This window comes from Poecilia latipinna, unplaced genomic scaffold (assembly GCF_001443285.1).
Source record: "Poecilia latipinna isolate Pla-1442-1.1 unplaced genomic scaffold, P_latipinna-1.0 Scaffold2444, whole genome shotgun sequence".
NCBI lineage: Eukaryota > Metazoa > Chordata > Actinopteri > Cyprinodontiformes > Poeciliidae > Poecilia > Poecilia latipinna.
In genome coordinates this window covers 17,577-29,188 of record NW_015115060.1, presented here as the reverse complement: position 1 = coordinate 29,188, position 11,612 = coordinate 17,577, and the positions used below count along the sequence as shown (strand labels likewise).

Sequence of the window (11,612 nt, the reverse complement as noted above, 5' to 3'; positions counted from 1 at the left end):
ATACTTTAATTTTTTCTGTCAACGTAACATCTTTTAATACAAAAACACATTAGACCGCCGGTGGACTGCCTCGACGCCCCCACCACCGGGCTTAGCAAGTTTTCTGGGGGAAACCCTGAAGCTAACTAAAAAGGTAACACTGCTGGTTACATCTTGCCTCTGCAACCATATTTGGAAGTTAGACATTTAAAAATAAAGGAAGATGCTCATACCTTTACATTTTGATTCAAGAAATTCCTATGGCTTATTTTTCAGAGTTTGGGTGGTGTGTTCTTAACTATAGCTGTGTTTCCATTCAGCTGTCATGCAAATTTAGCCAAACCTTTAAAATGTCACAAAAAAATAAAAGAAAATATGATTTAGGTGTGTTTCCATCAACTGGTTGGGAGGGAATTGTTCATGTTGGCATTAACTTTAGACTGATTTAATAATAGATTTTTGTAGAGTGATTTAAAATAGCGCTAATTCACACTACATGTTACTGTAATTGCGACAGTCTGCATGGATGCAACATTTGAGAGGCTACCATATATCAGTTGCTATGCATTGTAAAGTTGCTAGCCTATAAGGTCTGTGACTTTCACTTAAAGTGTGTTCACAGGATTTGTTTACCTGACCATACACCTGACCATGCACTCTAGAGAGAAATAAATCAGTCAGCTACAATTGGGCCCATGGAACAGGAAATGTTCCCAAACACAGCAGCACCCTACAGTTGCTGAACCCCACTTATTCCACTTTTCTAGATTTGGTTGTTTCATTCCAGACATTTTTGGAAATTCAAATACTTAAGTACCAAGATAAATTAACTGACATTATTGTTTTAAGTCAATGGGCAAGAATTAATTTGTTCACAATTTTAAAATAGAAGCAGGATGGCACAAAATGGCAATGTAGAGAAGAAACAGAAATTCGAGATGAAGGGCACTTAATGGTTGAGTCAAACTCCAGTGCACATCTTAAAGAAAATGTTGTGGTAGGCTCATATGGCATTGTGAAAGATTAGAATGTGTCAAAGATCTACCAAAGCAGAGAGAAGGTGGGATCAGCATTACAGCAACCCATCTGTTCTATGGCATCACTCAGACACATCAGGTTTGTTTTGCTCCTTCCGCTCCATGTTTTTGGGAATGACCATCAAACGAATCAGGCCCAAGCAAAATGGAGTGAAAGTAGATTTTTAAACAACCAAAAAGAATAACAGGGTAGCTGTACTTTGGAATTGTTAACTGCATAAGGACGGCTTTTTGAAGATTTTTTTATTCTCACTGCATGCATAAAAAAACCACAACATTCCTCTTCTTCAGCAGCTGTTAGCTATATAGCTAAGTAAGTAAACATTTAGTGTGAGAGACTTCAGAGTGGCCTGATTTGTCTGTTTAACTTATTATCAAGCTGTCAGAGTACCACTGTATCTGGGGACTGATTACACTTGGAAAAACTGCCCAAATAATAATATGAGGAAAGGGTTGGGGGGAGTTTCCTTAATCATTTATAGCAGTAGTAACACAAACCTTCATAATATGAGATTTAATTTGACAAGTACTGTGAACTTTAAGTAACATATTTGGTTGCATGATTTGTGGGTTGGAACATGAGTGTTTTTTTGTGCTCTGACGAGTACAAAAAACATAATTCAATAAAAAAGACATTCTGAATGTTGAGACTGATCAACATCTGAAACATATTACAACTGCTAATATATTCATTTACACTGAAGTTTAAATAACTGTAATTTGACTACAATAACATACTCATGACAATTTTCATAGCCCAAATACACATGGTTAGACAATTCAGTTTGAGAGAGTGCACATCTTGGCCCCATTTCAGAGAGTATATTTAACAAGCCTTGAGTAGAAGGCATATACTCTGAATAAACCTACCCAGCTCTGCAGTTTTCAGTTTCAGAACAGGAAATATCAACTAACTCAGTTCTGAGTCAAGTTACCCCTGACTTAAGGGTGAGTGCAAGACACCCTTAAGTCAGGGTGTCTTGCAGGGCAGATTCCATCCACTGATGGATGGAATCTGCGTTCCATCCATCAGTGGAACGCAGATAGTGTGATTCATCATAAAAGTGTGCACCAATGGAATTAGAAATTTTAATGACAGCTTAATGAGAATATCAAAAACATATTTAACAAAAAATAAATAAATACAACAGTACTGTTGCTGCTGCAAAATAGTGGGAGTCAGCATGGCAGAGACTAAATCAATGTGAGAGTGTGATTTAGTAATATTCTTGACGCTAAAGTTATTTAACGTCCCAAAAAAAGGAGTCTGTGCAAAATATTTATATATATAGAACTTTGGACACCCAAAAATATGAATAGATTATGCTTGAAGAGTCAAAATGTGATGCAAACAAAAGTTTTGCTTTCATTAATACCTGCAATTTTGTGGAGTTTTTCTTTGACCAGTTTTGTGAGTGTGACTATAGAGCACCTAAATTGTACAGGAGGGTTTCCCATGGTTTTCAGAAAATGTTTAACTATTTGTAACTAGCAACCTAGTTTTATGATTTTGGATACCTAATATTAGATTGAAATAATTTCACAACCTGGTCAAACATTTGATATATGAATACTTAAATTTGAGACATTGAGATATTAAATGTCAAAAAATGGGGAGAAGGTTGTTTGGAGTGTTTGTGGGTTAGTGATTCGATAGACTAAAGATCACAATTAGACAGTTTACTCTTTATCCACTCTGATCTGTGGCCAGCAGGTTGTGTACTGAAAAATGTGGGAAAATCAGTTTTATAGAATAATCTCATAATTGCTTCATTTTCTGTTAGATTCAAATATATGTGTTCCTAAAGTATGCTTGCTTTCTTTTGTTACAGTTCTTAGAAAACAAAAACCCAAATTAGTAGGTAAGACATAAAAATAGAAAAGAAAAACACAAAAACCATAAATTGATATTAAACAGAAATAGGCTGACTGGTGCACCTCTTGTAATAATCTGTCAAATCCATATTCAATAGCTGGCCAAAAAAGGGATATGGATCAAAATAATTTAAAACAGCGTAATGCTTACCTTCACTCTATTACCACAGTTTTAGAAAATAATATACAATAAATGTGAACATGAGGAAACATTTTACATTCATCTGCACAATTAGATACTAATGCCACAGTACATGTATGATTATTGTTACACATACCCAGTAGTACATAAGTAAAAAATATATATGTTTAGATTATCAACATGGAGGTGCATGGAATGACAATGGGGTTACAATTTGGTGCACTAACCTGGTGGTATATAACATATTACAGACAGTAATGTTTCTGTGCAGTGAATGACAAAAATGTGCATTTACCTTTCAGGATATTTTGTGACAAGAGAGGGTGCCATTTTAACTATAGGTTTAAATAAAACCAATAAATAAGCAGAGGTTCAGTCAAACTAAATGTAAAATCAGGTTGCTTAGCCTCTGGCATGAAATGCACATCAACTGACTTGCTGTAGGAGCTCAGATTTCTGTTTACTTCAAACCAAGTGAGGCACCGGCAGCAGACAGCACCAGATGAAAACCAATGAATCCCAATCTCAAAACAATAATCCGAAATCAATCCCGCGGGCTGAACTTTCGCTTGAGCAAGCCAATGTTTACTTTATTCTTGTACATGATCAAGAAAAGCTGAGTTCGTTCTGGCCTCAGCCGAGTCAGACCGTGTGCAAAAACACCACAAAACAAACGTCTTCCTACTGGTTTTCCCATTAGTGGCAATACACCAAAGAAAAAAGTAAAACCATTATGATCTGAATCACTGCAATAGGAAAATCTACCACTCAACAGCAGCAACTTTACTAGTCCAACAAAACTTAGCTATTATGTTGTTACATAGCAACGATTGATCTCAACACCTGAACAGACTTTTCAAGAAAATCTAACCTACTGGACAATATTATATCAGCCTATTAACAATATTAATGCCCTTAATAAGGTGAATAATCAAGCTCGTCTTAACTAGTTCCTCATTCTTTTGATTAGCATGCAAGCTACTGACTGTTGAGCGAAGTTAGCAAACTTAGCTCCCGAACTTATATTCAACTTTGTCGTTACCGTAGCAGTCTAGCATTCGTTTGTTAGCCAAGTTAAATGAAAAATGTTTACGTACAGACTTACCTTTGGCTGAAAGTCCAGTGTTGTCCCTTACTTCTCTGTTAAACTTTAGTGGGTTTTATCGATAAGCAGTGTTTAGGTCACAAGCTATCCAGCTAATTGTTAGCTAGCAGAACTGGCTAGCATTCGTTAGCCTGTAAGTGGTTTGTTTTGAAAATGGTTCAGTCTGAGACAGCACAGGGCTAACATGAACTAGATCAACTTAGCTAACGTCAAATATAGATTTGAAATCAATTAAATCCTCAACTTCTACGCATTAATAGCTCCTTTGCATTAACAGTAATACGTATTATTGCAAATGTACAAGGTATGTTTTGGACTCACGCATAAAGATATTCAACGCGCGGCTAAGTTTAGCAAGCAAGGCAGGAAAAACTCAAGTCATAAATTTCGAATCAAAATGGCGACGTGGTCATGACGAGGGCGCGCAACAGACGGGAACGTGCATTGAATAAACACTAGTGGTGAGTCTCGTTTCTAAGACTTATGAAGAGAATATATTTATATACAAACACATATCCCATCACTGTATGACAGCGATAGTAAATATTAGAGTTCAGGTGGAAATCCAGATTCAGAACTTGAATACATATTGTTGAGAAAATAAATTTAAAATAAGCTAGTTTTAAAACTTAACATGTCTTGATTCAAATGGCCTAATTGTGGTTTTGAAATCAGTAACTTATTCTGGCCTATTGACCTTTATTTTACTTGTAGTTCCAGCAGATGGTTTGCTGGGATCGTTTGAATTGCCTTTTGTCTGTGAGAAAACAATACAGTGGAAGTTCCAGCTTTTCACATTCATTTGTGAAAGGCCGTAAACACGGCAGGGGTTTTAGGCTTCAGATAGAGGGTCAGAGATAGCTCCTGGTTGGAGGAGAAAAGGTACGCCTTATTTGAATAAATTAAATACAAGAGGATAAAACTTTCTACACAGAAGTAACAGATTAGATTTGCCCTTGCAATTCTCCAAAGATGTCTTTGCACGTCTTTGCTTTTCTTTCTTTCTTTCCTTCTTTATGTCAGGTAAATGAATGTATGTCTCCGTCGTTCTGCAGTTTCTGGTGTAAGTTTGTGCATTGTCTTACTTTGGATTAAACTCTGTAATTCTGTGACGTCAACACGCATTGTTGTTTCCTTGTGCCTACACGTGGCCTGCCGAGAGGACCTGGGATCTAAAGGAAGAGAGAGCCAGACTTTTTTCTAAAGTTAACTATTTTAGAATTTCTTCCTTAACAATATGTAAAAAATCCAATGTGAAGATAACTGTTGAGAAATGTGTCCCTAATGCGTTTCACCGAAAAGGCCATCTGTTATGACCCAGCTCAGCCAGGGGGAAGCGGAAGTAACATTAAAGAAACCTGGATGTTAAAGGTTTAACAATTTAAAGGTTTATTGTTCAGTTTTGACAAAAATAAAAAGGTAAAAATTAACAATAATCAAAATGTAGGGACTTACAACAAAAATGTACTAAATAAAACAAAATCCACAAAACGAACAGAGTTGAAAATCAAAGATCTTAACCAAACAAAAATGGACTTTCAGTACAGGTTAAACAAAAACAAACTACAAATCTCTAACAGAGATACAAAGATCCCCCACAGTTACACAAGCTATCAGAGCTAGCAAAGCAAGTTTACAGCAGTCAACCAAGCACCCAACAAAGTGGCAAGCTGTCTGAACAAAGAAACACAGAGCTCCTGAGCTGTAGCTTCAGATATGACTGAAACCTAGGAGAGAGCGTTGGACACGGTGTGGACAAGTCTGTATCTTTGAAAATTCCAACATGATGCTCTGAGGTTTTCACATTGTTTTCTCCTTGCCCTCCAAGAGTCAGCTGAGTTCTGCTTGGAAACAGATTTAATTTGGTCTATCACTTACATTCACATTAATTTCTACAGGAGGACATGAATGGCATCCTCTTATCTATCTGTGAGCAGGCTGCTTTTGTGCTCCCTCTAGCTGTCTGTGTCTTGTTTTAGCTCTTGTTTCCTCAGCTTCTGTTTTTTTTTTTTTGTTTTGTGAGGGACATCTTTTCTTAATGGCAGGGGGACCAGGGCTCATACAGACCTCTTCCTCGTTGACTTCAGTAGCTGATTTGTCCTGTATCAGTGAAATATAGAAAATTAGCAATAAAAAAAGGGTTAAATATGAAAAAAAAGCATAAAACAAAAAGAAAATAATACAGATCACTTTCATTCAGAGTTTTCTAAAGCAGCAACAGTAAATTTCACAAGTGTAGTTACTGAGCACATACTGAGCAGTTATATGATAATGGGATGAAATGTTAGTGACATATGAGGTATGATACAGGAAATAAATATTGGGCTTGGACAATGACTGATAAGTTGGAATGAGAAAAAAATCTTTCTTTACATTTAGAATTTCATAACTCCTAAATTTAATGATTAATTTCTTTTCAAAATTCCCAGTACTTATTGAAATATTTGCTTCCTTCAACGTCACCATTATGCCCGGTTCTGTCCTATTGAAATGTTGGATGGATGAAAAGCCCTGGGGCACTGTCGCATATTATTCCGGTGTTCCACCTGTTGTTTTTTAACAGGTGTTCCAACTTTCTGTGCTATCCATTAATCTGTCCTACCTCGTGGTAATGTGCATGCGCACATAGATGCTACGTCACATACTGCTTACTCAGCATATTTCTTATCAATACATTCTACCTGTGGAAGTTTTATTTCGTCCATTTTATTTCATCGAAGATTAAGGTAAGCTTAATTTATTTTATTTATACCTGGCTTTATAACCCTGTCCTTGTACTTAAAATATTTTAGTCTAATACTCTTTTATTAAACCGTACCAAACAGAGCATGTTAGTAGCAATATTATATGAGATTGAAGCTGTGTATTAGTGGTGTAATATTAGTTTATATTAAGCATATCCTAGTCAACTAGTTGGTGCAACCCCTAGTTAAGTTATATTCACTGCAAGTTGAGTAACTGCTATATAGAGCTGCATCATAGTTTAATTTCAGAATCCCATCTGCCACTCGGAAGGTATAAACTTAGATCATTTTCTTATAAAGCTGAAACTTAGCTGGAATGTTTCTAGCCTGCTGTGTGAAAGAACTGCCTACCAGAGAAGCTAGAATGACCTGAGCTTTGTTGTCTGATCCAAACTTGTTTAAAATTGTGTTGGGTCTGATGAAAGTATGTGAGAACATGCAGGTCAAATCAATTTGTTAAGAGACCCACCACTAGGTCATGTGCATGTGCAGTTAATACTCACCCCACTGTTGCAAAGTTAGTGGTTTTTCAGAAAAGTCATTGATATTGGTCAAAATCAAAATTGACAGGTTAGTCTTATTAAAGATCAATAATTAGCCAGGAAACTACCATGACGACATCCCTAATTTTTGGTAGACTGCCCCCCAGTGTCTATACTGCTAAGAGGAATTCTAAAGCTTACCATAATGTCTTAATTTGTTCATACAATGGAAACATGTCCAGGCCTGATGAGTTTAGGTTGAACACTTAAAAAGGAATTACAATTTAGCACCTATTTGCAGTGGATAGAGGTCAGTTTTCTCTATGTATTGTCCAAGCCTGCTGGTGAAAATGATTTTACTGATTTAACCTGTTAAAATTAGATAAGAAGTACCTTCATACCAAACCAAAATCCAACATTCAGTTTCCAACATCAAGCACAATCAGGGTGGTGCCATGCCAATAGCAGCAGAAGAGAACAGAGTATAGAATGATGGACTGTACTTTATTGACTTGTCTTCTGGGTTTGTAGTGGTTGAGGAGACAAGCAAAGCCTTGTCTTGACTTTCTTGGACACATGGGAGTCTCCAGAGCTTTGAACTGATCTCTTTTCCTCTTTGGATTTTCCCTTGCCAGTTGCAGGTTTTACCTGTAAGTCATTAACAACAGTCTTTATTTGAGATGGTCCATAGCTACAGATAGTGAACCAAAAGAACACCACAAGAACACCATGTTCTTATTTTTAATGACAGACTCCATCTAGCTCCAGAAGTTTACATACACCTAATACAAAGACACATACACTGTCTCAAGTTAAATAAGACCAAACCCCTTGTAAGGTCAGACAGAATTATCAGAATTGTTTCTATTTGCTAGGTGTATTTCTACTATTTATTTGCCATAATAATATGAGAGTGTATATCAGAGGTTCGTTTAATTATGTCTACAAAATCAGAAGTTCACATACATGTCCTCAGTTTTTGGTAGCATTACATTTGAACTGCATGATTTGGGTCAAACGTTGTGGTTTTCTTTCCTCAAACTTTTCTCAACACTTTACTGGAATTCTGGACCATTCCTCTTTTCTACATGATGCCAATCTATGTTATGAAGTGCACCAGTTACTCCTGCAGCAACAATATGATACTTCCACACCCATATTTCACAGTTAGGATGATACAACCAAACCAGTTTCCCCACCTTTTACACATTTGCAAACTACAAACTGGCTTTTTATGTTTCTTTTGAAGAACTGGGTTCCTTCTTGCCGAGTGGCCTTTCAGCCTGTATTGGTGTAGGACATGTTTCACTGTGGATAATGGCTGCCTTATCAGCTTCAGCAGCATCTTCACAAGGTCTCTGGTTTTTGTTCTGGGGTCAATCTACACATTTGGACTAAAACACACTTATCTCTGGGACACAAAACCTGTGTGATTTGAACAGATTTTGTATTCTGACATTTTTTCTATCTACATTTGACAAGAGAAAGTTAGGTGTTGAGAAACAAAGGTGGATGTGTCTTTATTCTGTGTATGCAAACTTCTGGTTTCAACCTGGATAAACAAGTATTGGATAATTTCTTGTTGAACTAGAGATTATCATTAAACTGTGCTAAAATCACCCATTTTCTTTCACACTAGCAATAAATACATGCATACACCACAATTACTTATGATTAATTCGGTTAAAAATAGCATAAGACTCAAAAGGACATTTTTTATGAGATGATCAGTTTTCTTTCATAAGTTAATGAACTGAAACGTAACAAAAAGCAAGGTTATTACTACAAGCAGGTCTTTAGAAATAAAAAAATACATTCATTACTCACTTACCTCTTTAAATATTGCAAAATGTGCAGAAACATTTTAAAACGGTAAACGGAAAACACATCAGTCAGAGAAGAAGAAACAAGATTTAAAGAACAGAAATATGAAAGAAAACACTGAAATTAATACAGAAGCTAAAGTAAATATTTAGAGTAGAAGCAACAAATGAACTTCTCTGTGATATTGTTAACAAGCTGGAAGAAAAAGGCTTTAACCTGCTTCATTCATTTTAGGAAAAAGTATCCAGATCATGTTAATGTCTGCGCTTACAATGTCTCTAGTCTACTGACTCTAATCTCTTTATACTTGGCTCATTAGGCTAGACTGATTAAAAACATAAATAAATGAATAAATAAATAAAAAAACCAGACATTCTGTCTGACAGGAAGTATAATGTAAGGCTGAGAAAAGTCACTCCTACGTGTCAAAAAACCAGCACTGGATTCCCCAAGGCTGTGTCCTTTCCCCTTTACTCTTTTCATCAACATCTGCACCATCAGCCAAGCTCCTGAAAGTGGTGAACACCACCACCCTCATTGGACTCATCCCTGAGGCAGTTAAGTCCATCTATGTGGGAGGATGCTAATAAGACGATGGAGATAGTTGGAGACTTCAGTTAGAGTCCCACCTTCCCCCATCATCTTGTGTGACCTGAAGCAACTGAAAAAATTCAACCTGCTAAAGACAGTGATACACTTCAGTACCCCCATTGAGTCCATCCTCACCTCCTCCATCACAGTCCCTAGCCACTGCTAACGACAGAAACAGACAGCAGCAGATCATCTATGCTAAGGAGATGTTTAGCAGCAATCAGCCTTCCCTGCAAAATATGTACGTCTCCCAGATACAGAAGCTGTATTTCACATAGATTGGTTGGTTTGAGATAATGTTGCCTTTCCTTTCTCTTGGGAGTGACCTTGGGAGTGACCAACCCACCTGCAATAGGTGGATTGCTGGTTCCATTCCCAGTCAACCTGCCTCTGTGTCCTTGGGCAAGACATTTCACCCTTCACTTTGCCTGCTGGTGGTGGTCAGAGGGTCCGATAGCGAAGGTGCATGGCAGCCTCACTTCTTTCAGACTGCCGCAGGGCAGCTGTGGCTACTATCCAGTAGCTTGCCACAATCAGTATGAGTGCATCCATCAATAACTTAATAAAGCCCTACACAAGTACAAGCCATTTACAATTTACCATTTGAACCGGTTTCCATTATCCACAGATTTTCATTCTACTGGAAAGCAGAAATGGTAGAGTGTGGAAATTGCAGTAGATTAGCCTATCTTACACCAACAACCCTGCCATGTCCAAAGTAAATTACATCCTTTCCTTCTCTATTTTGATGAGTTGAGTTCAAGTCTAATTTCAACAACCCTAACCCCATTTGACATCTACACGCAGGGCCAGATTTATAATCTTACAGACCTTGACAGCCTTCTAAAACAGCCTTGTTGCCCAGCCTGAATAAAGGAATGTTTTCTGAAACTCCATCCACACCAAATTTTATGAGAAGTGACAATAACTTTTCAGGCCTGGAAGATGGGAGAACCTTCAAAGAATTTGTAGTTAACCTTAAAACTCTCTTTTTACTTAAAGACAACAAGCCTTTTAAACTAAATACTCACCACAGAGGGTCCATCTCCAGCTGGCCACATGTTTATCTTGACTGTGTGTGTTTCCTTCTTTAGCAGAGGAGCTTTACGGCCGAGTTTCAAATAGAAGTAGGTGGTATATGGCGTGAAGCTGTAATCCTCTCTAAATTCAACACAGAAGCCAACAGAGCTGTTTTTATAGATGGCTGAATGGAAGTTAGAGTCTTATTGCAACCAGCTAGTCCTGAACATTGCAGTGCAACATGGGCAGCTTGACCAGATCACAACTGACAGACAGGCTAACACGGCTTAAAGAGGGGTCATCTTTTCAAAAGTTCTAGTAAGTGGAACTAGAAGTCTAGTTGAATTAGCTGCTGCAATTAAGAAATGGAAATGAAATGATTCCCATTTCATTACATCAAATGGGAATCATTTGATGTAATGATTCCCATTACATAAAATCTTTTTATACATTATATTGTTAATCTTACAACATTAATTATTATCATTTATTGCTTTAGCCTGAATACTTCAAAATTTAACCTCTGCCTTCGAAATGAAGAGTAAGGAGGTTTAAAACTTTTGGAGGCGGCAAAAAAAAAAGAAAAAAAAAAGTCAAACTGAGACAAAAAAAAATGTAGCAAATTTAGTCTTCTTCCCAGTTATTGACCAGGTCAAGTAGAAAAAAATAATTCTACTTTAACATTTTCATTACTTTTTTATAAGATGGACCATTTGGGGCTAGCTTTTAAAATAAGCCCTTATTATTCAGTTATTAATTATTAGACTAATCAAGGCTGTAATAACTTCAAACCAGATATATATATATATATAT

General features: G+C 36.8%; 2 protein-coding genes across 3 annotated transcripts in view; both read right to left on the bottom strand.

The window, feature by feature from the left end:
• The window catches only part of LOC106937823 (serine/threonine-protein phosphatase 6 regulatory subunit 2-like), a 54,943-nt gene extending 50,385 nt beyond the window's left edge, over positions 1-4,558 (bottom strand). The window contains exon 1 of one of the 2 annotated variants that reach the window (XM_015019537.1): positions 4,139-4,558. The gene's annotated coding sequence lies outside the window, so the exon portion shown is untranslated. The remainder of the gene's footprint in view (positions 1-4,138) is intronic. The other variant, XM_015019539.1, reaches the window with a different exon arrangement.
• A 1,504-nt stretch (positions 4,559-6,062) lies between these two features.
• recql (RecQ helicase-like) overlaps positions 6,063-11,612 on the bottom strand; it is a 21,861-nt gene continuing 16,311 nt past the window's right edge. Inside the window, exons 12-14 of the mRNA XM_015019540.1 lie at positions 10,811-10,940; positions 7,868-8,012; positions 6,063-6,238 (exon numbers count right to left, since the gene is read on the bottom strand). Coding sequence (XP_014875026.1) covers positions 7,869-8,012; positions 10,811-10,940 — 274 coding nt within the window. The 3' untranslated portion in view covers positions 6,063-6,238; position 7,868. The remainder of the gene's footprint in view (positions 6,239-7,867; positions 8,013-10,810; positions 10,941-11,612) is intronic.